The sequence below is a fragment of the Rhodnius prolixus genome, unplaced genomic scaffold (genome assembly GCF_049639745.1).
Source record: "Rhodnius prolixus isolate KJV_2025 unplaced genomic scaffold, Rpr scaffold_9, whole genome shotgun sequence".
Classification (NCBI taxonomy): Eukaryota; Metazoa; Arthropoda; class Insecta; order Hemiptera; family Reduviidae; genus Rhodnius; species Rhodnius prolixus.
In genome coordinates this window covers 6,770,786-6,794,343 of record NW_027411604.1, presented here as the reverse complement: position 1 = coordinate 6,794,343, position 23,558 = coordinate 6,770,786, and the positions used below count along the sequence as shown (strand labels likewise).

At 35.7% G+C, this 23,558-nt stretch overlaps 3 protein-coding genes and 1 long non-coding RNA gene across 5 annotated transcripts in view; 1 reads left to right on the top strand and 3 right to left on the bottom strand.

Annotated features, from left to right (window-relative positions):
- The window catches only part of LOC141454592 (uncharacterized), a 319,464-nt gene that overhangs the window by 128,557 nt on the left and 167,349 nt on the right, over nucleotides 1-23,558 (bottom strand). The gene's annotated exons all lie outside the window — the stretch shown is intronic.
- Nos (Nitric oxide synthase) overlaps nucleotides 1-23,558 on the top strand; it is a 229,640-nt gene that overhangs the window by 78,426 nt on the left and 127,656 nt on the right. The gene's annotated exons all lie outside the window — the stretch shown is intronic.
- LOC141454043 (uncharacterized) lies at nucleotides 3,116-6,580 on the bottom strand. The gene is made up of 2 exons (XM_074127826.1): nucleotides 6,424-6,580; nucleotides 3,116-4,514 (listed from the first exon to the last, which is right to left on the bottom strand). Exons 1-2 carry the CDS (start codon nucleotides 6,469-6,471, stop codon nucleotides 3,759-3,761), a joined length of 804 nt encoding a protein of 267 aa, XP_073983927.1. The 5' UTR covers nucleotides 6,472-6,580; the 3' UTR covers nucleotides 3,116-3,758.
- Nucleotides 11,421-16,358, bottom strand: LOC141454042 (uncharacterized). The gene is made up of 2 exons (XM_074127824.1): nucleotides 16,153-16,358; nucleotides 11,421-12,357 (listed from the first exon to the last, which is right to left on the bottom strand). The coding sequence occupies exons 1-2, from the start codon at nucleotides 16,198-16,200 to the stop codon at nucleotides 11,614-11,616; spliced, it is 792 nt and encodes a 263-aa protein (XP_073983925.1). The 5' UTR covers nucleotides 16,201-16,358; the 3' UTR covers nucleotides 11,421-11,613.

Here is a 23,558-nt window from a genome sequence, read left to right as displayed (position 1 = left end):
CTTTAAACTTTAAGTAAAGTAAAACCAAAAAAGTTAAGTTATGCCTATTTTTTTAGGCAAGCTTTGTTAGGCAAATAATCCAACTACCAAAAAGGTTTCGTGAATGGAGGCCTCCAACCGCTCGGCTATTGGCCCCCAAAAGGTCCAGATGTGTACCTAAGTCGTCGGTTTAGCTATCAGCGAAAAATCAAGGGTATCTTAAGACAAACTCAAAGCCAATCAATTACATTACTCAAACATTTCAATGTTAAACAGATTTTGCCCTTCTATGATCGAGGTTTATAAACTTTAGGTATTTAACTGATAAGGTATAGCTTCAAGAGTATCATTTCAATGTTATTTACTATCCCATTAAAATTCGGAGTTTTTCAGAACATAGCGTGACTCATTTCTTGAAGGATGAGCCACAATAGCCGAGCGGTTAGAGGCTAGACCTGCAATGCTAAGATGTATTGCGGTACTAGTCTATACTATATTCCCCGGGCTATACCTTTAATGGTTAATATGAGAAATTTATAGTAAATTATGTTTGCTAGTCGCCACGATAGCCGAGCGGTTAGATGCTAGACCTGCAATGCTAAGATGTATTGCGGTACTAGTCTATACTATATTCCCCGGGCTATACCTTTAATGGTTAATATGAGAAATTTATAGTAAATTATGTTTGCTAGTCGCCACGATAGCCGAGCGGTTAGAGGCTAGACCTGCAATGCTAAGATGTATTGCGGTACTAGTCTATACTATATTCCCCGGGCTATACCTTTAATGGTTAATATGAGAAATTTACAGTAAAGTATGTTTGCTAGTCGCCACGATAGCCGAGCGGTTAGAGGCTAGACCTGCAATGCTAAGATGTATTGCGGTACTAGTCTATACTATATTCCCCGGGCTATACCTTTAATGGTTAATATGAGAAATTTACAGTAAAGTATGTTTGCTAGTCGCCACGATAGCCGAGCGGTTAGAGGCTAGACCTGCAATGCTAAGATGTATTGCGGTACTAGTCTATACTATATTCCCCGGGCTATACCTTTAATGGTTAATATGAGAAATTTACAGTAAAGTATGTTTGCTAGTCGCCACGATAGCCGAGCGGTTAGAGGCTAGACCTGCAATGCTAAGATGTATTGCGGTACTAGTCTATACTATATTCCCCGGGCTATACCTTTAATGGTTAATATGAGAAATTTACAGTAAAGTATGTTTGCTAGTCGCCACGATAGCCGAGCGGTTAGAGGCTAGACCTGCAATGCTAAGATGTATTGCGGTACTAGTCTATACTATATTCCCCGGGCTATACCTTTAATGGTTAATATGAGAAATTTACAGTAAAGTATGTTTGCTAGTCGCCACGATAGCCGAGCGGTTAGAGGCTAGACCTGCAATGCTAAGATGTATTGCGGTACTAGTCTATACTATATTCCCCGGGCTATACCTTTAATGGTTAATATGAGAAATTTATAGTACAGTATTTTTGCTAGGCGCCTCCGTCCACGACACCTAATTGGGTAGTTGGACGTAAGCCTGCCTGAAATAAATAATTAAAATAGAAAACCTTTTTTAAAACTTTTTTTGGGGGGGGGTTTCAGGTAAATTTGGATGGCATAATATATTTTAAACTATAGCGATCATGAAGTGAGTAAATTATTTTATTAGTTAAATTATTTGTTCGTGATTTCTCTTTCAGCAATAAGAGAACTGTGGTTTTTCTTTTTTTAAATTGGTTGCATAGTTTAGCTAACCATTGTAAAATATACGATTTTTCCCACTTACATTAAATTATCTAATTTACATTAAATTTATTGTTTGGAATACCATTTTGAAAAGGGATTCGGGCAAAATGAAAGTCTGGGGCTAACCACAAAAAAAAGCGATCTCCTATCCTATTAGACCAGGAGTCTGGAATGGTACGTGAGGTGTAAATCTATCTTCTCCAAACGCCCTGGATTTTTAGGCTCCACCCCAGAGACCATTGCCTGTCTTCACTACTTCTGTAGGCACTTCCAATCTTCAAGTAAGAATTTCATCCTTGGTATAAACTTTTGATTTCTTTCCTGTAATTGTTCTAAAGGGATTATTGTTTATTTCACTTAATTTTTTTTAAATTTTGGTCAGCTGATTAAACTGTTGGACACGCAAATATAATGATTAATGATTGCATAGTTATAACTGATTGTTTTATTCATTTAGGTTGTTCAAATTTATAAAATCATCACCAATAGCTAAATTGATTGCAAGAAATTAATGATTTCCCATCATAAAAAAACCTTCAATTTTTGTTTTAATTATAATAATTTTAAATCTGGAAGATTGATGAATCAGTGTGGAACTCCTGCAGGTAAATGAATTCTACCTGCTGATCTTGGCTGGAAATCTCCAGATTGTACTCGTATTCCTTCAGCACACTTTTCATTTAGTCTGAGCAGTTTCAGCTTTCGATTAATCGTTGAGAGCCTTTATTCATCAGGTTTACATCCATTTTGTTGAGATGACATGGTAAGTTTTTGGTTGGTTACCTAGTAGGATGAGGACATTTAGGGGAGAGGATGTTAGTCCAAGAGGGCCATCAGGGTTAACTATGGCCGTTCATTCCACTCTGGAAGGTAAATAGTTAATCCTAGCTCTGCCTTAAAGAAAGATTTTCTTTGGAACTATTTCACTAAATAAAGTTCGAAGATCTACACATGCAATGAGCATACCAAGTTGAAGAGAATCTTTGAAACCGGCGAGAAAAATCTAAAAAAGAAAATTCGAAAAATCTGTTCAATTAATGGTGACATTCCAGCCGGCCAGTTTTCTCCAAAAAAATCTCATGGTGGTCATCAAATTGAAAATAAAATTTTCTAGACTATTCCAAAGAAAAAAACATTTCTGTGTTTACGCTAACCATACTCAATGTCTGTCTATCTAGCATTTCGAACTTGAGATGATCTCTTAGCGGCTATTTTTTTTTTTTGCAGCCAGTAGCCTGCAAGCTCTTCGATACTCAGCCTGAGTAAGCCTGCATAAAATTTTTAATGAGAATTAAAGAAGTTATGGAATTCCGAGTGAAAAAGGAAAAGAAATGGAAATATCAAGAACGATTTATTTTTAATAGGATGAAGAAATAAATGCCAGTTTAGCAGTCATGGTAAACTTTATTATGCCTACCTTTCGACCTAGAGGACTAGGTCATCTTCAGGGCTAATTTATTTGTTTAAGAACAGACAAGTCAGAAGATTCATCAACCCTCTAATTATTTATTTATTTTATTGATTTTTATTCTTAATATTTTTAGGTCTAGTTTTCTTTGTTTTATTGAGAAAGAGTATTTTCATTTAAACAATAGTAAACTCTGGCAGACGGCTGCATGTAGCCATGCCTATTATACTTTTGTACTAAAAATTAAATGTACTTAGGTATATACTTTTTAAAAATAAAGTATTATTATTATTATTATTAGTACTTTGTAAATTAGCCCTGAAGATGACCTAGTCCCTAGGTCGGAAGCTTGGCATAATAAAGTTTATCATGACTGAAGTTTGCAATAATTTTTCATCGTATTGAAACTTGAATCGGTCGCCAAAAATAATGAACAGTAAATGATTTATTTGTATTATCCTTATTTGGTTGCAATTTGATAAAATCATTTTTAAAATGCGTAACAGTAATTTATGGTTCACACAGTATTGTCAGAGAATTTAAATAAAGTTTACACCAAAATTATCATGAAAAAGCTTTAATAATTGCATAGCAAACATGTATTTATTTTATTTTTTTTAATTATTGGTATAGTTTTGGGTAGTGGTCGTAGAGTACGAGTATGTGGTGGTATCGTAGAGATAATATCTAGCGACACATTGTGAAGTATTTGGATCAAAGTAAGATGTTACTCTTTTATCATTTGGACAGTTTCTTTTGGTTATTATATAATCTCGACCATACAACAGTGAACATTCAATATAACTGGCTGGATCACCACTGCTCAGATCCTGAAATAGACCCTCCTTGTTGCACTTAAATTCACATTTAGCCGTATGCACGTTGAACACATTACTCTCATTGCACCGTCTGACGTGTGTTGGCGCTGAGTTCTCGCATAGGAAGGCATATTTCTCGTCCGTACTGTAGGAGACCCAAGTTCCGTTTCCTAGGCACATCACTTTGCCACATTGATGTTGGTCACTTTCTTTAACACATGATAGTGTTTCCGTGCTGAATACTAATCCTGGTTGATTGCAATACGATGTATAAGCAGTTCTATTCAAACAGATATGGAATCTAGTACAATCAAGTGGATCTGGATAGGTTCCATCTTCTTCTGGACAATAGAACAATGGATTGTATGCTTGATTGCAATATGGATTATAAGAATTGCTACATTTGCCCAGATTACAGTATGGGGTGACACCGTAACAGTCTAGCAACACTGGCATCACACCATCGTCGTGACAATAAGCTACAGCGGTACATGTCTTGGAACAGGTCATCTCATGTTTCGTGCACACTCCATTAAGGTCCAAATAACATTGTACCTGGAAAAAGAATAGAGCATGTGTGAAGTTTTTAAAATTTAAAAAGATCCACCTGGACGTACTGAACAATAGTACAGACGTTCTCAAACTTGTTTCATCTAACGTCCCACTTTGAGAATCAATTTTCTAGCGCCACCCAAAATTTTTAACTTTACCACATCTTAAAAATAATTACTTTAATTTAATTATAGCCTCCCATATGAGACTTGTCCTGTTTCTGGGTTCGAATTTACATTTTAAATAAGTCTGTTCTAATAAGAGCAATAAAACGCAACTTTATAAATAATATTTAGAAAAAACTTACATTCACATTAAAACTAACATTTTTATTGAAATTTTAAAACTAATCTTAATGTGAAGGATGAATCTGATGATTTTTATCTAGTTTGGTTAATATCAGGCTCGAATTTACTCGAAAACAACCGTAAGTCACCGCGTTCGCTAACATGTAAACGATTTCTCTAACTAGTTGAGCAGCGTTGCACAAAATCAACGTTCACACAAATACCGCGATGGAAAAGCTATCAAAAATAGTTGACCACAATCCAGGTTACAATTGCGAGATTGGCTTTTGTAGCCAAAATTAACGAATAGGTAGGTTTTGTTTTTTGCTTAAAATATTAGAAAAAACACAAATCAGCCATCGGTCCCCTCCCTAAACCGCCTCCAATTTTCTCTGGGCTCTTTACCGCCCCCTGTAGGCATTATTGCCCACTTTGAGAAAAACTGATATAGTTGAACTGTGGGGTTCAACGAAACGCTCCAATCTTCTAAGAATTCAATCTCTTCAACCGATACTTCTCCACACTATCTTTAACGGCTCAATTTTATGTCATTCATCAAAATTTATAGTCTCATTTCAATCCTAGAATCCCATATTCATCTTCTGGTCACATTTCAGATCACCCTCCTAGGCCCGTGGTCTTCAAATCCATTATTCAACATTTCAACGATTGAATTGTCTTTGAGAGCCAAATTATTTAAACTTAGACTACATAGGTAGCCAAGCTCGTCCTCAATCTCATTGGTTTGTTTGTTTGCTGTCCAAATGAACTCTTGTCAGTTCGTTATTATCATAATCATCTTCTTCTTCTTTCGTCCGATGGCACGCTTGTTTCCGTACAGCTCGGGAAACAGTTCCACACTCTTCAACGGAATAGATATTCTTTCCACTGCTTAATTATCAATCACTCACTTACCGAAGACATTGGTCACAATAAGAAACAAAAAGCAGCGCTGGTGGCAGCGAGTACTCTTGGTCTGTGTCTAACAGAGAGAATGGTAATTTCACCTATACACCCCGATCTAACGCTACAACTTTAGAATAGACTTGCCCAAGTCAGAAAACCAAGTTCCGCGTACGGGCCACGAAGTTTCAATTGTACGTACGTGCGCGCCCGCAATTGGTGCTTTGTGAAAGAACCATACTCAAGAGGCCAGTGAGCCGTATGAGGAGGTTCGCGAACAGTGCTTTGCCGACCACTATCCTAGGCGATTAAAACGCCATTGGCAACGTGATTTTCTCTCTTCTAAAGAGATTAGTTAATCCTAGGTTACCGCTGGGTAACTTCTCCCCTCTGACAGTGATTGCCTAGTATTACCATTGTTGCTAATAAATGTAAAACAAACATCGTTAAAGGGGGGAAGCGAGCACCTCAAAAAACGGAAATTTATATCATCAAAGTGTCACTTTCTGTTGACAGATTTTATTCAAATTTTATTATCGCGTACCCTGATATCACGTAGTCCAAAAAAACAAATTTGAACTTAATTTTTTTTTATTTCTGTAGAAAACTCAAACGTCTATTAGTAAAACCACTGTCTCATACTCCAGATTTCTTAAAACTAGGATTTCCGGACAACAATCACAATTCAAAAATTGAACTAATAGAAAAATCTAAATACTTACAAATGCAAAGAGGCTAATAATCACAACTGCGCTGATGAGATGATTCATTTTGTGCGATAGAAATGCAGTTAGCTCAGTTCAAGTTTAAATAAATAACTCATTGACTCCAGATTGGGCCAATTTATTTATAAGGAGCCAGCCAGCGGTGTCTGATACGATAAGATAAACTTCATAATGCAATTTAATAATCATCGATAAGGTATTATTTGAAAAAAAACCCACATGTTAACTGAAATTTCCTTGTAAAACTGTACAGGTTTTTTAACTCTTCTGATGGCGTTGATGATATCGTTTGTTTACATCTTCTTCTTGTTTTTTATGCTGTGAATTTATTATTTAAAAAAAATTAATTAATCAAGCAAATAAAACTAAGTACACACTGGTATATTTTTATTATTTCTACTTAATTGAGGAAATGTTGCAGTGGGCGGATTTAAGTTTTCCGTCATTCGCTTGTTCGTTGGCCAGGCGAACAATATACACGTGCTTTCCATAGGCGCCTGTCAACCTTGGTTAGGTCTCTGAGAAAAAAGTGTGTAAAACGAGCATCACCTAAATGAGAAAATTTAAAGTAATCGCCTATTTTTTCAGCGACCAACCAAAGTGCCTAACTTATAGTGTCTTGAGACGGTGGTGGTAGCACATCTATTACCTATAAATTAGAAAAAATAATTTTTCTCTAACGAATAAAGAAGTAAGCTATTCGCAGGATATTATGAATCTTCCACTAACAAAAATCCACACACTTCATAACCATTACATCGTCTTGTAAAAAATGGATGTAGACCCACTTTACGGGAGCTGGGTGTTTTCTTTGCACTATCTTCTTGTTGGTACCTAACGATTGCAACGCCCAAGGAGACAGTTTCTTTCCTGTTCTTAAAGACTGTACTACTGGATTGGAGCAAGTGGAGAGAGAAGTATGGAATTTTTGATATTTAGTCTTGGCGATTTGGTGTACGAATGGGATGTTGAGATCGTTGTGAAGAGTGAGGTTAGTCACCGTAGAAAGGAGCGTCAGCTATCTGTCGGAGGAGTTTTGATTGAAACGTTTGTACTGTCCGTATGTTTGTAGGTATGGCTGTACCCCACAGCTCTAGTCCGTAATTCCACATAGGTTTGAGGATAGTACTGTATATTAAGCGTTTGAGTTCAATGGGTAATTTGGAGCGTCGTCCAAGTCTTTATTTTAATATTTAAAAATCAAAATGAAGAAAACAGTGTAGTTCAAGAATAGACTTTTTCTCTTCAGTTTAGCCCTTTAAGGGACCGATTAAAGTACCCTTTCATAGTACTCTTGGTTCACAGTACTTTTGGCTCATTATTGCTATTATCAAACGCTATTTTCTACAGGGAAGACTTTTTCACAGACGATAACTATAAACTCTGAAGAAAAAAGTACTTATATACAACGCCTTACTGAAATTTATTTGGACTTAAAAACTCGAATAGTTGTGTGGTTCAGCCAGACATTCCAGCATCCAATAGAACGTCTGCAACTAAAAAACCATTCTCTCTAATCTGAAAGTATCTTTCATTCCAGACCTCATAACCGTGTGATACAAGAAATCTCTCATCACAGCTTTCATCTTTGTCACTTCCAGGTCACACCAAAGTCGACTGGCCTCGTGATTTACTTTTACGTTGTAGTTCAATAATTAATTGATTGGAGGGTCACTAACGGGTGGTAACTCCTCACTATGTTATTGTATCAGTTCCTGCATTTACTAGTTGCAGCAGCAGTTGCATCTACTGTTGAATATCTCAATAAAGTTATTTAAAAAAATAATTTAACGAAATCACAATAATAAAAACCTTTATTATTATTGTATTGCCTCTGTAATTTTATAGCTAGGAGCTTCATACTTGGGTAAGCTAATAAATATTCTGTAAAAATATTTTTGCTCGCATCGTTGAGAATTGGTTTAGTACGATTGGAGTTCTTGCTACAAATATTGCTGGAATGTTTTAACCAGAGGGAATTTCCAGAGGGCTCGCTGATGATTGGTAGTTGGACTTTTGTAAAATATTATTCTCACTGGAATGTTTTTAAAATGAATCTCTCCTGTTAAACAGCTTTAACGAAATTCTTTTCTAAATATATAAATTTAATAGTTCATCCTTATTTATTTTAAACGTTTCCCAAGATTTGTGGGAGGGGTGCTTATCAGGAAAGTTCTGCTATGGAGGTGAAGTAGAATGTAGATACATTTAGTATCTAGAAAATACTAACTTTAAAGATATTAGTCAACCTCAAGTTCGAAAAATCAAGGATGTCTTAAGACAAACTCAAAGCCAATTAGTTACATTACACAAACATTTCAAGGTTAAACAGATTTTGCACTTCTATGCTCGAGGTTTATAAACTTTAGGTATTTAACTGTTAGGGTATAACAAGAGTTATTATTTCAATGTTATTTACTATCCCATTAAAATCCGGATTTTTCAGAAAATAGCGTGATTCATTCATCTTGAAGGATGAGCCACAATAGCCGAGCGGTTAGAGGCTAGACCCGCAAAGCTAAGATGTGTTGCGGTACTAGTCTATATTTCTCAGTTTATACCTTTAATGGTTAATATGAGAAATTTGCAGTAAAGTATGTTTGCTAGTCGCTACGATAGCCGAGCGGTTAGAGGCTAGACCCGCAAAGCTAAGATGTATTGCGGTACTAGGCTATACCTTTAATGGTTAATATGAGAAATTTATAGTAAAGTATGTTTGCTAGTCGCTACGTTAGTCGAGCGGTTAGAGGCTAGACCCACAAAGCTAAGATGTATTGCGGTACCAGGCTATATTCCCCAGTCTATACCTTTAATGGTTAATATGAGAGATTTACAGTAAATTATGTTTGCTACTCGGTTCGGTCCACCGCACCTAATTTGGTAGTTGGACGTAAAGCCCCGCCTGAAATAAATAATTAAAATAGAACGGCGTTTTTTAAAACTTTTTTTTTTTGGTTTCAGGTAAATTTGGATGGCGTAATATATTTTAAACTATAGCGATCATGAAGTGAGTAAATTACTTTATTATTTAAATTATTTGTTTGTAATTTCTGTTTCAGCAATAAGAGAAATTTGGGTTTTTTAAAAATAAAATTGGTTGCATAGTTTAGCTAACCGTTGTAAAATATACGATTTTTCCCACTTACATTAAATTACCTAATTTACATTAAATTTATTGTTTGTAATACCATTTTGAAAAGGGATTCGGGCAAAATGAAAGTCCGGGGCTAACCACAAAAGAACGCGATCTCCTGTCCTGTTTATTTAATTAGACCCTAGGAGTCTGGAATGGTACGTGAGGTGTAAATCTATCTTCTCCAAACTCTCTGGATTTTTAGGCTCCACCCCAGAGACCATTGCCTGTCTCTACTTCTTCTGTAGGGGCACTTCCACTCTTCAAGCAAGAATTTCATCCTTGCAATAATTGTAATTGTTCTAAAGGGATTATTATTTATACCACTTAATTTTTTTAAATATTTTTGAGTGAAATTTTGGTCAGCTGATTAAACTGTTGGACACGCAAATATAATGATTAATGATTGCCTAGTTATAACTGATTGTTTTATTCATTTAGGTTGTTCAAATTTATAAAATCATCACCAATAGCTAAATTGATTGCAAGAAATTAATGATTTCCCATCATAAAAAACCTTCAATTTTTGTTTTAATTGTAATAAGTTTAGACCTTGATGATTGTTGAATTAGTGTGGTACTCCTGCAGGTAAATGAGTTCTACCTGCTGATCTTGGCTGGAAATCTCCAGATTGTACTCGTATTCCTTCAGCACACTTTTCATTTAGTCTGAGCAGTTTCAGCTTTCGATTAACCGTTGAGAGCCTTTATTTATCAGGTGTACATCCATTTTGTTGTAATGACATGCTAAGTTTTTGAGTGGTTACCTAGCAGGATGAGGACATTTAGGGGAGAGGATGTTAGTCCAAGTGGGCCATCAAGGTTAACTATGGCCGTTCATTCCACTCTGGAAGGAAAATATAGTTAATCCTAGCTCTGCCTTAATGAAAGATTTTCTTTGGAAATATTTCACTAAATAAAGTTCGAAGATCTACACATGCAATGAGCATACCAATATGAAGAAAATCTTTGAAACCGTAGAGAAAAATCTAAAAAAGAAAATTCGAAAAATCTGTTCAGATAATGGTAACATTCCAGCCGGCCAGTTTTCTCCAAAAAATGTCATGGTGGTCATCAAATTGTAAATTAAATTCCAGAGTATTCAAAATTTTTGGGGGTCTTATTTTTGGAATAGTCTTTCGCCATACATCCAGCACCTTCTATGTATACAGCCAGCATCGTCTAGGTGCTTATCGCTAGAATATCACTCACTCTCCATTCTTACTTATAAATACATTCGCTTCACACATCCATCCCTCTACTATATACAATTATTTACATACTAACTTACAACTAATGGATGGATCAGTACTCTATATTCCTGCCATCCTTATAGCTTAACCGAAATTAAAATCACCGTAATCCTTCTCTAATCATTTTATTCCATTCATTCTGATCGGCTATAACTTTTAAATTGCTAGCTCTGCTATAGATTTAAGCACATAGATGTTGGTGGAGAATATTATGTCTTCGTAGCGAAATGGTGCATTTAAATACCTGTATATGTCGTCAAACATTCGTTTCCTTTCTACCACATAACGTGGACAGATGTTTGAAATCCTCCTCCTCATTGCAATCTACGCAAAGAGGAGAGGAGGACCTCCCAAAAAATCCTTTTCTGTGTTTACGCTAACCAGACTCAATGTCTGTCTAGCATTTCGAACTTGAGATGATCTCTTAGCGGCTATTTTTTTTTTTTGCAGCCAGTAGCCTGCAAGCTCTTTCGATACTCAGCCTGAATAAGCCTGCATAAAATTTTTAATGATAATTAAAAGAAGTTATGGAATTCCGAGTGAAAAAGGAAAAGAAATGGAAATATCAAGAACGATTTATTTTTAATAGGATGAAGAAATAAATGCCAGTTTAGCAGTCATGGTAAACTTTATTATGCCTACCTTTCGACCTAGAGGGCTAGGTCATCTTCAGGGCTAATTTACAAAGTACTATTTTACATCATTAGAGGGTTGATGTGTCTTCACCAAAGTTTACACCAAAATTATCATGAAAAAGCTTTAATAATTACGAACAAAGGAAACATATATTTATTTTATTTTTTTAAGTATTGGTATAGTTTATGGGTGGGGAGTGTGTGGTGGTATCGTAGAGATAATATCTAGCGACACATTGTGAAGTATTTGGATCAAAGTAAGATGTTACTCTTTCATCATTTGGACAGTTTCTTTTGGTTATTATATAATCTCGACCATACAACAGTGAACATTCAATATAACTGGCTGGATCACCACTGCCCAGATCCTGAAATAGACCCTCCTTGTTGCACTTAAATTCACATTTAGCCGTATGCACGTTGAACACATTACTCTCATTGCACCGTCTGACGTGTGTTGGCGCTGAGTTCTCGCATAGGAAGGCATATTTCTCGTCCGTACTGTAGGAGACCCAAGTTCCGTTTCCTAGGCACATCACTTTGCCACATTGATGTTGGTCACTTTCTTTAACACATGATAGTGTTTCCGTGCTGAACACTAATCCTGGTTGATTGCAGTAAGATGTGTAAGCAGTTCTATTCAAACAGATATGGAATCTAGTACAATCATGTGGATCTGGATAGGTTCCATCTTCTTCTGGACAATAGAACAATGGATTGTATGCTTGATTGCAATATGGATTATAAGAATTACTACATTTGCCGAGATTACAGTATGGGGTGTCACCGTAACAGCCTAGCAATAATGGCATCACACCATCGCCGGGACAATAAGCTACAGCGGTACATTTCTTGGAACAGGTCATCTCTTGTCTCGTGCATACTCCTTTAACATCCAAATAACATTGTCCCTGAAAAAAAAAGAACAGAGAATGTGTGAAGTTTTTTTAAGTGATATTGATCACTTAAATATGTGGCAGGAGGTTTCCAATTTTTATGGAAATTAAACGCAACTCTCCCAAAATTACCAAATATTTATTAAACCTTCTTGTTTGTAACAGATGTAAAATTAATTTTTAGCCATTTTGTGTATGCTTGAGAACATCAAAAGCTCTTAACATTCGCTTATTGTCTAGAAAATCACTCGGAAAACTAATTATTTCGCGATATTAAGAAAAATACTAGCTTTACTGCCTTGGCAATATTTTGAGAAGAAAGGGGATGAAAAAATACATAAAAATAACCTATTAGCATTTTGAAGATATCGAATTGCGGTTTCCGGTTTCTTTAATAACTTTTTATACTCTTTAAAACTGTGTATATGAAAATGGGGGTCAACTGCAAACCCTTACATTTGGTCGCGCGTCAGCCGCGTATGCGGGCAGGAATCTAAAATCAAGTCACATATTCTGAAACTAGAGGTGACGGGCAACAAATTTTTCCTCTACCATTTTTTGCTCAGATTAACCGTTTAAGCATGAAATGCATTTGAGCCGTCTTAAAATGAATGTTTTTAAATTTATAAGATCCACCTGGACGTACTGAACAACAGTACAGACGTTCTCAAACTTGTTTCATCTACCGCCCCGATTTGAGAATCAATTTTCTAGCGCCATCCAAAATTTTTAACTTTACCACAACTTAAAAATCATTACTTTAATTTAATTATAGCCTGCCATATGAGACTTAACCTGTTTCTGGGTTCGAACTTACATTTTAAATGAGACTGTTCTAATCAGAGCAATAAAACGCAACTTTAAAAATAATATTTAGAAAAAACTTTTATTCAAATTAAAACTAACATTTTAATTTAAATTTTAAAACTAATCTTAATGTGAACGATGAATCTGATGATTTTTAACTAGTTTGTTAATATCGGGCTCGAATTTACTCAAAAACAACCTTTAAGTCACCGCGTTCGCTAACATGCAAACGATTTCTCTAACTAGTTGAGCAGCGTTGCACAAAATCAACGTTCACACAGTGAATACGACCATGGCGAAAGCTATCAAAAATCGTTGACCACAATCCAGGTTACAATTGCGAGATTGGCTTTTGAAGCCAGAATTAACGAATAGGTTTTGATTTTAGCTTAAAATATTAGAAAAAACACAAATCAGCCACCTTCCTAAACCGCCTCCAATTTCCTCTGGCCTCTTTACCGCCCCCTGTAGGCCTCCAGCGCCCACAAGGGGGCGTTATACCCAGTTTGAGAAAAACTGGTATAGTTGAACTGTGTGGTTCAACGAAACGCACCAATCTTCTAAGAATTCAGTCTCTTCAATCGAAAATTCTCGGCACTATCTTTAACGGCTCTATTCTATGTCATTCATCAAAATTTACAGTCTCATTTCAATCCTAGAATCCTATATTCATCTTCTGGTCACATTTTAGATCATCCACCTAGGTCAGTGTCCCTCAAACTCATTATTCAACATTACAACGATTGTATTGTCTTTTGAGAGCCTAAACTTAGACTATACGAGGGTCGTTTGAAAAGTCCGTGCAAAAATAAAAACTACTTAATTTTTTGGGATAAACCTTTTTTATTTTTCAACATAGTCTCCTTTGAGCCTTATACACTTCGTCCAACGCTGCTCTAGTTTGTTGATCCCTTCCGAATAATAGGATTTGTCCAAGTCTGAAAAATAGCCATTCGTTTCTGCAATCACCACCTCGTTTGAATAAAATCTTTTTCCCGCCAGCCATTTCTTCATATTGGGAAACAAATAGTAGTCCGAGGGAGCCAAGTCTGGAGAATAGGGGGGATGTGAAACGAGTTGGAACCCTATTTCCATTAATTTTGCGACCACAACTGCTGAGGTGTGAGCTGGTGCGCTGTCGTGATGGAAAAGGACTTTTTTGTGGGCCAATCGTGGGCGTTTTTCTTTTAGCTCGGTTTTCAAACGGTCCAATAACGATGAATAATATGCACCTGTAATAGTTTTACCCTTTTCCAGATAGTCGATGAGGATTATTCCTTGCGAATCCCAAAAGACAGTCACCATAATCTTTCCGGCCGAAGGAACGGTCTTCGCCTTTTTTGGCGCAGATTCCCCCTTGGTAATCCATTGTTTAGATTGTTCTTTGGTCTCAGGAGTGTAGTGATGTATCCATGTTTCATCCACAGTGACGAAACGACGCTTAAAGTCCTGCGGATTCTTCTGGAACAGCTGCAAACCGTCCTTGCAACACTTCACACGATTTCGTTTTTGGTCAAGCGTTAGCAATCGCGGCACCCATCTTGCGGATAGCTTTGTCATGTCCAAATGTTGATGCAAAATATTATGTACCCGTTCATTCGAGATGCCCACAGCACTAGCAATCTCACGCACCTTCACTCTTCTGTCATCCATCACCATATCATGGATTTTATCAATGATTTCTGGAGTAGTAACCTCAACAGGGCGTCCAGAACGTTCAGCGTCACTTGTGCCCATATGGCCACTCCGAAAATTTTGAAACCACTTATAAACTGTTCTAATCGAAGGTGCAGAGTCACCATAATGTTTATCAAGCTTCTCTTTAGTCTCCTGAGGCGTTTTGCCTTTCATAAAGTAGTGTTTAATCAACACACGAAATTCTTTTTCGTCCATTTTTTGAAAATCACTCGACTTCCTCGATTCAAACGAATGCCAAACACAAAGAAATAGACCGATCTGGCTGAAACTTTGTGTGTGTTCTTCCAAGAGATGCTACTAACTAAACATAACCTCGATACGCGCCAGTAGTGCTATCTCTCTGACTTTGCACGGACTTTTCAAACGACCCTCGTATATGTAGCCTAGTTCGTCCTCAGTCTGATTGAGGTTTGTTCGCTCTCCAAATGAATTCTTGACAGTTCGTTCTTATCATAATCATCTTCTTCTTCTTTCGTCCGATTGCCCTCTTGTTTCCATACTTCTCGGGAAGCAGTTCCACACTTTTAAACGGAATATTCTTTCCACTGCTTAATTTGGCATGAACTTCAGCACGCGCCTGACTTCGAAGCATTATCAATCACTCACTTTCCGAAGACATTGGTCACAATAAGAAACAAAAAGCAGCGCTGGTGGCAGCGAGTACTCTTGGTCTGTGTCTAGCAGAGAGAATGGTAATTTCACCTATACACCCCGATCTAACGCTACTACTTTAGAATAGAGTCGCCCAAGCCAGAAAACCAAGTTCCGCGTACTGGCCACCAAGTCTCAATTGTACGTACGTGCGCGCCCGCAATTGGTGCTTTGTGAAAGAACCGCACTCAAGAGGCCAGAGAGCCGTAGGAGGAGCTACGCGAATAGTGCTTTGCCGACCACTATCCTAGGCGATTAAAACGCCATTGGCATCGTGATTTTCTCTCCTCTAAAGAGATTAGTTAATCCTAGGTTACCGCTGGGTAACTTCTCCCCTCTTACAGTGATTGTGTAGTATTGCCGTTGTTAATAATAAATATAAAACAAACATCGTTAAAGAGGGGAAGCGAGCACATCAAAAAACGGAAATTTATTTCATCAAACTGTCACTTTCTGTTGACCGATTTTATCTCCAAAATTTTATTATCGCGTCCGCTGATATCACATAGTAAAAAAAAAGTTTTCATTTTTGGAGAATACTCAAACGTCTATTAGTAAAACCACTGTCTCGTACTCCAGATTTCTTAAAACTAGGATTTCCGGACAACAGTCACAATCCAATAATTGAATTAATAGAAAAATCTAAATACTTACAAATGCAAAGAGGCTAATAATCACAACTGCGCTGATGAGATGATTCATTTTGTGCGATAGAAATGCAGTTAGCTCAGTTCAAGTTTAAATAAATAACTCATTGACTCCAGATTGGGCCAATTTATTTATAAGGAGCCAGCCAGCGGTGTCTCATACGATAAGATAAACTTTATAATGCAAGTTAATGATCATCGATAAGGTATTATTTGAAGAAAACCGCGTGGAATTTCCAAGTAAAACTGTACAGGTATTTTAGCTGTTCTGTTGGCCTTGATGATATCGTTTGTTTACATCTTCTTCTTTTTTATGCTGTGAATTTATTATTTAAAAAAAAAATTAATTAATTTAGTAAATAAAACACTAAGTACACACTGGTATATTTTTATTATTTCTACTTAATTGAGGAAATGTTGCAGTGGGCGGATTTACGTTTTCCGTCATGATCTTTGGCCTTGCGGACAAAAGCACGTGCTTTGCATAGAGCTTATAGGACCTTTGATAGGTCTCTGAAAAATGAGAGTGTAAAACGAGCATCACCTATTGAGAAAATGTAAAGTAATCGCCTATTTTTTCAGCGACCAACCAAAGGGTCTAACTTATACTAGTGTCGTGAGACAGAGGTGGTAGCATATCTGTTACCTTTAATTAGAAAAATAATTTTTCTCTAACGAATAAAGAAGTAAGCTATTCGCAGGATATTATGAATCTTCCACTAACAAAAATCCACACACTTCATAACCATTACATCGTCTTGTAAAAAATGAAAGTAGACCCACTTAACGAGAGCTGGGTGTTTTCTTTGCCCCCTTCTTGTTGGCACCTAACGATTGCAACGCCCACAAACAAAGGGAGACAATTTCTTTCCTGTTCTTAAAGATCGCAAGGCCCAGAAAAGCCGCCTGATTTTTCATTAAAAAAAATAAAATTGATAATTGCATTATTTCCTTCAGTGCTATAATTTACTAATAACTGTTACCAACGGCTATGTTATTGAGGCGATAATCGATGGAAAAGGACTGCTCAAAGCTTCAATTTTAGTTAATTCCGTTTTTCCATTGAAAAGATTTCTACATTAAAATTAAATATTCAAAAATCAAAATGAAGAAAACAGTTTAGGTCAAGAATAATCTTTGTCTCTTCAGTTTAGCCCTTTAAGGGACCGATTAAAGTATACAGGGTGAACCAGTAAGTATTGTCCATAGGCCTACTGAGTGAAGTACACCTGAAGTGGAGTTCAATGAGGTATTGGCCAACTTCATATTTTCCCCTGTTCTTGAGTGACGTCACTTTAAATTTTTTTCTAAAATCATTACTTTTTTCCAATAAAAATGTTATTACTCAGAAAGTTTTAGTCAGAATTCGATTCTGATGACACGGTTCTGAAAGACAGATAAATTTCCTAAAAATTGATACCATTTTGAAGCATAAGTTATTCTCCAAACAAATTAAAATTCCATTAAACATTATTGGTAACTATTATACTCGTATGAGCGAATGATCTAAGGTGTAGACTTTGTGGTGTCCAGGTATGGGTTTGCTGGCTCCATAGACTACTACACTACTACTAGATGGACGATGGTTTTCAAACCACATCCAGACATGTGAATGGACATGATGGTCCCATTGTGGTTGTATAGGACATTCTGCCAGATAAACGTGCAACAGAATGTTGTGTGATGTGTTACTTTCACCTATCTTTTTGTGATGTATACTTTTTGTTGTTGTTGTTGTCGCAGCATCGCTAAACAAAAACGAAAAAAAATAAAATCAGCAATTTTTCGAACGACTACGTTTCTGCGTCTCTCAATTCTCTTTCAATATATACAGGGTGTTCATTTTAGGACGGCTCAAACGTATTTCATGCTTAAACGGTTGATCTGAGCAAAAAAAGGATAACTTCCTGGCTAACCTGGCTTGCGAGCCAGAGGAGGCACCTTTGAAAGCACAGTACATGCTTCACAAGTTGAGTAAAGTGCATTATTTGATAAATTAAGGAATAAGTTTGATCCTTTACATGAAAAATATTGATCACTTATTAAATATGTGGCAGGAGGTTTCCAATTATTGTGGTAATTAAACACAACTCTCCCAAAATTACCAAATAATTATTAAACCTTCTTGTTTGTAACAGATGTAAAATTAATTTTTTGCCATTTTATGTACGCTTGAGAACATCTAAAGCTCTTAACATTTGATTTTTCTTAGAAAAATCACTCGGAAAACCACTTATTTCCCAATATTAAGAAAAATACTAGCTTTACTGCCTTGGCAATATTTTCAGTAGAAAGGGGTTGAGAAAATACATAAAAATGACCTATCGCGTGCTCTTCTTTCTCTTTGATAACAAGTTAAAAAATTGAAATATGATTAAATAAATACCAGATTTTGAAATGGCCTAGCACCTTTAATTTTGAAGATATCGAATTGCGGTTTCCGGTTTCTTTCATTACTGTTCATACTCTATAAAACTGTGTATATGAAAATGGGGGTCAACTGCGAACACTCACATTTAGTCGCGCGTCTGCCGTGTACGCGATCAGGAATCTAAAATCAAGTCTCATATTCTGAAACTAGAGGTGACGGGCAACAAATTTTATCCCTACCATTTTTTGCTCAGATTAACCGTTTAAGCATGAAATACATTTGAGACGTCTTAAAATGAACACCCTGTGTATATTTTTTTAAATTTAGATATTATTCAGGAATACTTCTCAATTTTTCTAAGGGGTATTCTCAATTGGGTCAGATTTTCGAAATTTACTTTTATCAGTACTAAAATTATTCTCCTATCTCAGGATGTTACAAAAATTATTAAGGCCCTATAATTTTTTATTTTTTTTCTCAAGAGGAAAAGTTGTAAGTTTTAATGATCTTAAAATCCCCTTCGTCTTTTTATCAAATTTCATTCCACTACATCAGCCCCATCCTAATTTCTTTAATCGAACATCTATCTTCTTCCGCTTTTACCAGATAATCCTCCAAAGAGATTAATGAGATGATGGCCTCGCGATCTACGCTTATCGTGAAAGCAGCCGCAATATAAGTGTACTACATGATAATGGTGTGTGACTCCTACTGGGTGCCTTCTGCGCTCAAATATCCTGCCTGATATCATGTATCACCTTTACTTGTTACAAAAATTGTTGCAATAATTGCTTCCAGGATGTTGTAAATTTCAATAAAATATATTTTTTGGTGGTGGTTATGGTTATGTGCACAGTAAAAAGTTATGCAATTTCTGTAAAAAAGATTAGGTTAATTCCATTTTATTTCTCTGTACACGATTTTATCTCATCTGTGTGTTTAGCGATTATATTTATCTGCATTTCTATCAAGACCATATATAGGAAATGAATCAATAAACAAAAGAAAGAGCGAGCATGTAATGAAATAGGTGCAAATAAATTCAGGTACCGCTTTTATAAATCGAGAACCAACCACTCGAAGCTGTCATCGCTTATTTTTTCTTTTCTTTTTGTAAAATGCTTTCAATTTAAAATTTCCTCTCTCTGTATTTGGATTTTCCTACCGATTTCTAATTGAACATTGACGTTCTTTCATGATTTCATTTTTTTATGGTAGAAAAATTAATTGTAATAATTTAAATATTTTGTTAGCGAGTGTTTAAACAATCTGTATCCTACTTTTAGTAACTGTTTTTTTTCGGCTAAAGTTCCGTTTCAGTGTATTGAACAATTAACTACTTATTTCCTGTATAATTGTGAATATGATATGTTCGACCAAAACTTCCGGTTTTGAAAGAATATCAGTGTTGCAGTGAAATCTATGTACTGCAGCTAAATACAATAGGACGACTGTAGCATTTTAGTGTACTTATTGCTGAAACTAACTAGGTTTCAAGCTTTAACAACCTTTAGTACGCATGTTTATTGTATCTCTGACCGGTTTCAAAGTTCCATCCAACACCAGAGTTCAGTTTTGTGTAGAGATTTTGACTTCACTATACTTGCTGACTCTATAGAGTTATTAGAGGAGAAGGTGGTAATATGGGACGGGGTTGGAATTTAGGACAATTCTGTTTTTGTGAAACTAGTAGTGTTATCTGGTTAGTTTTTGGTGCCTTACTACTCTTTGGGGTAGGCTTTGTCTGCTGCAGTCGCAGCTTTGTCCAAGAGAAGACCGTGTTGATTTTGTCAGTGCTAAAAAGTTTTCTTAAGGTTGATTTTCCTCTGCTTTTGGTTAATACTGAGGAAAGTTAGAATAATTTCCCTTAGACATTAGAAATGTAGAAAGTAGAGAGTTTTAATTGCCAGTATTATGGATTTCAAATATGAATGTATATAGCGAAAAAAATGAGGTTATATTGTACGCGGTGTATGGTGGTATTATGGGGACACAGCGTTGTCCCATATAACAACCTCGTTAATCGCCTGCCGAACAACTGTGAAAAGTGGCACTGAGGACGAAACTAGTGTCTTATAATTTTTTTTGTTTTTCTTCAGGGTACAAAGAGCCTAAAAAGATCATTTCAAAGATATCTTGACCTTTCTCTAAGAAAACTGATTACACCCTAATTTTTATCCTTAATGTACGATAATTGTGTAAAATATAGTTTTGTGGCCATATTTAAGGCTTATTTTTACAATTCACGGAGAAACGAGAACATTAACTATAATTATTGTGTGTCCCATATTATCACCACACTTTCTGAAAACCCAATATGGCACCACGGCAGACATTTTTCAGTGTAACTCCAGACTCCTTGCTGTGATCCACTCAGGACTCCAAATTTACAAAGACAAAAATGATGTATGTCTATGATTTTACTTCAGAGTAGATTTTTAATTCAGTAATGTTCAAAATACGAGTATGAAAGGTAAAAAAATGACTGTCCCATATTATACCACCTTCTCCTCTACTATAGTTCGGACACCTGTATAATATTGTTTTATGAAATTTTAAACTAAATTTCCGAGTAAAATAAATATCAGTACAGCGGAAGAGTACTTTTTTTGACGTTACCTGTAATTTACAAGGCAGATCCAAAAGAGTTCATTTTAATTTTAACAAAATTTATGTAAGGCTTAGCCATTTTTAATGTCGTTACAATAAGATATTTGTACTAAATGCATCTCTGCTAGCCTTTGTTGCTAAAATAGAATAGAATATAAGGGACTAATCATGATGGAAGCATACATGAGCACGCAGCATCCTCTTTGCCAGTTTGCAGCTTTCTGAAGGAAGCACATTGTATCAATATTAGGGTAGCGTAACTTCTCCATGACCGGATCTTCCTTGAGTAACTGTTTCCACCAAAAAGAGTTTGCATTAAATGTAAGCATGATTCTTTGAGATGTTAGAAGTTTTAAATTTTTTTAAGAAACATTTTCTATTAAATTGTTTTCTATGGATCCTGCTCGATTATTCTTCTTTATTTATTTTACTTTTTCCTTTATTCAGAGAATCAAATAGCAAATATTCTATTTAGTTCCATAAATTTACACTGAAATCCTTGAACAAGCAATAAACTTTAGCAATATACGTAAATCCCACGGGAGGACTATTAAATATTTCCCACTTTACTCCGCTCCTATTGAAGAAAAATATGTTTTAATAATGACGGATTTAAGGAGGATTGGTAAGGATTTTAGGAAGTCAGGTAAAATTGGTGGAGAAAGCACGCTAGGTTTATTTCTGAAAGGCATTCATAATGATCAGATAAAGTAAGCTAACTCCAGCTGTTGCCCATTAATATTCAAGAACAGAAGGATTAACATTCTTTATGTTACTACCGCCAGCTGGAGGGGAACAAAAATAAAACTCAACATCTTGGGTGACACATACATTTGTCTAGTTAAGAATTTAAACTCCAAAATGGCCCGTTCAAGGAAAACCCATGATTAAAAGAAACCAATGAAGTGATACCTCAAGGTGAGAGACTTGCTTTTAATCCGGTATTTTTGCTATAATTTTAATCCCCTTTAATTGTGAATTAAAACTATCCGATAAGGTTGATCGCCAAAAAAGTGCACGAAAAAGCGTAACGTGAAAAACACCCAAATTTGACAATTATTTTCTCTTTTTCTATAAAAGATAAAATTTCCCAAATTTTCTTTAAAATAAAGAACATTTCATCGTTTATAACTCTATTCTTTTTCAACAAAGCAGATCAAATAGATTTTAAGAAAAAATGGTGCCAAAAATGTGAAAAAACGGCATGTTGTTGTTGTTGTTGTTGTTGTTGTTGTTGTTGTTGTTGTTGTTGTTGTTGTTGTTACCTTTTTTGTAAACTGCGTAGCGACTAAACGCGAGAACCAATTTTCATGAATGAGGTGTCATTCTAATCGGAATTTCAGGTAGATGTACTCTTACATTTTAAGGGTCTCTACTCTGTACATCAAATGGGAGAGGAGTTAGCCCCATGAATTTAAAGCCCTCCTCCAAAATTATTATTACTAATAACTCTATAAATCTTCGCCCGATTTTGATAAAATCTTGCCAGGGTGAAAGGGTTAGGGCTCTACTACGTACCATTAATGTGAAGTTCTGCTCTTACACCTACTTAGGGAAAGTTTTGCAATTATTTCAAATTACCTTTGCGTCAACTGATTTTCGTGAGTGGAAGCGTCATTTGATTCAAATTTTATGTAGATACGTATTTTAAAGGTTTCGAAGCTTGGCATCTTTAGGCGGGGAGTACGGCTCCTAATAGGCGAAATGGGCATACAAAGTGATAGGGCTGTACATAACGCAGAATGAAGCGTTTCCCTACTCCCTAGAAGTTTCTTTAAACGAAATTCCTTTTAAAAATATTTAAAACAGAAGTAGATCAATGAAAATAAATGTTAAGGCTAAAGAAAATCGCTGGGAAATTTCTCCCAATAATTTATTATTTACTTTTGTAATTATTACTTTCCACTGTAATAACAATTTCACCAACGTACATTTTGTAAAAATTCCCTAAGGATTAATTTGGTGTTGTTAGCGGGTCGTTTCTGGTTCAATGGGTCGATAGTGAAAAAGTTGTTGAAAAAAAAAATAATGATTATACAACATCTGTATTATGCAATCTTTATATAAATGGTAAAGTTTTTAATTTTAATTGTGGACAAAAAAAAATTACGACTGGTTTTCTTGTATGAAGAGTAACCTCGATCTTAACCTTACGTTATAGTTTAAAATATCAAATATTAGCTTCAATAGAATATCTTGGTTTCATTAAATAATCGATATTCTCAGCGTGAAATGCATTTGACCAGATTTTCACTTCAGTTCGGCAGTAATTTCTTAAGATGAAAGAAAAATGTTAACCCGTCTGTTGGATATGTGTCCTGATAATTAGAAAATAAAAGAAGATACCTTAAATCCTGTGGAACGCCTGGGGTAAAATGCTAGCAAAAATGGCAGTAAAATGGATAAATATGACCAGGAAAGCAATATCCTAT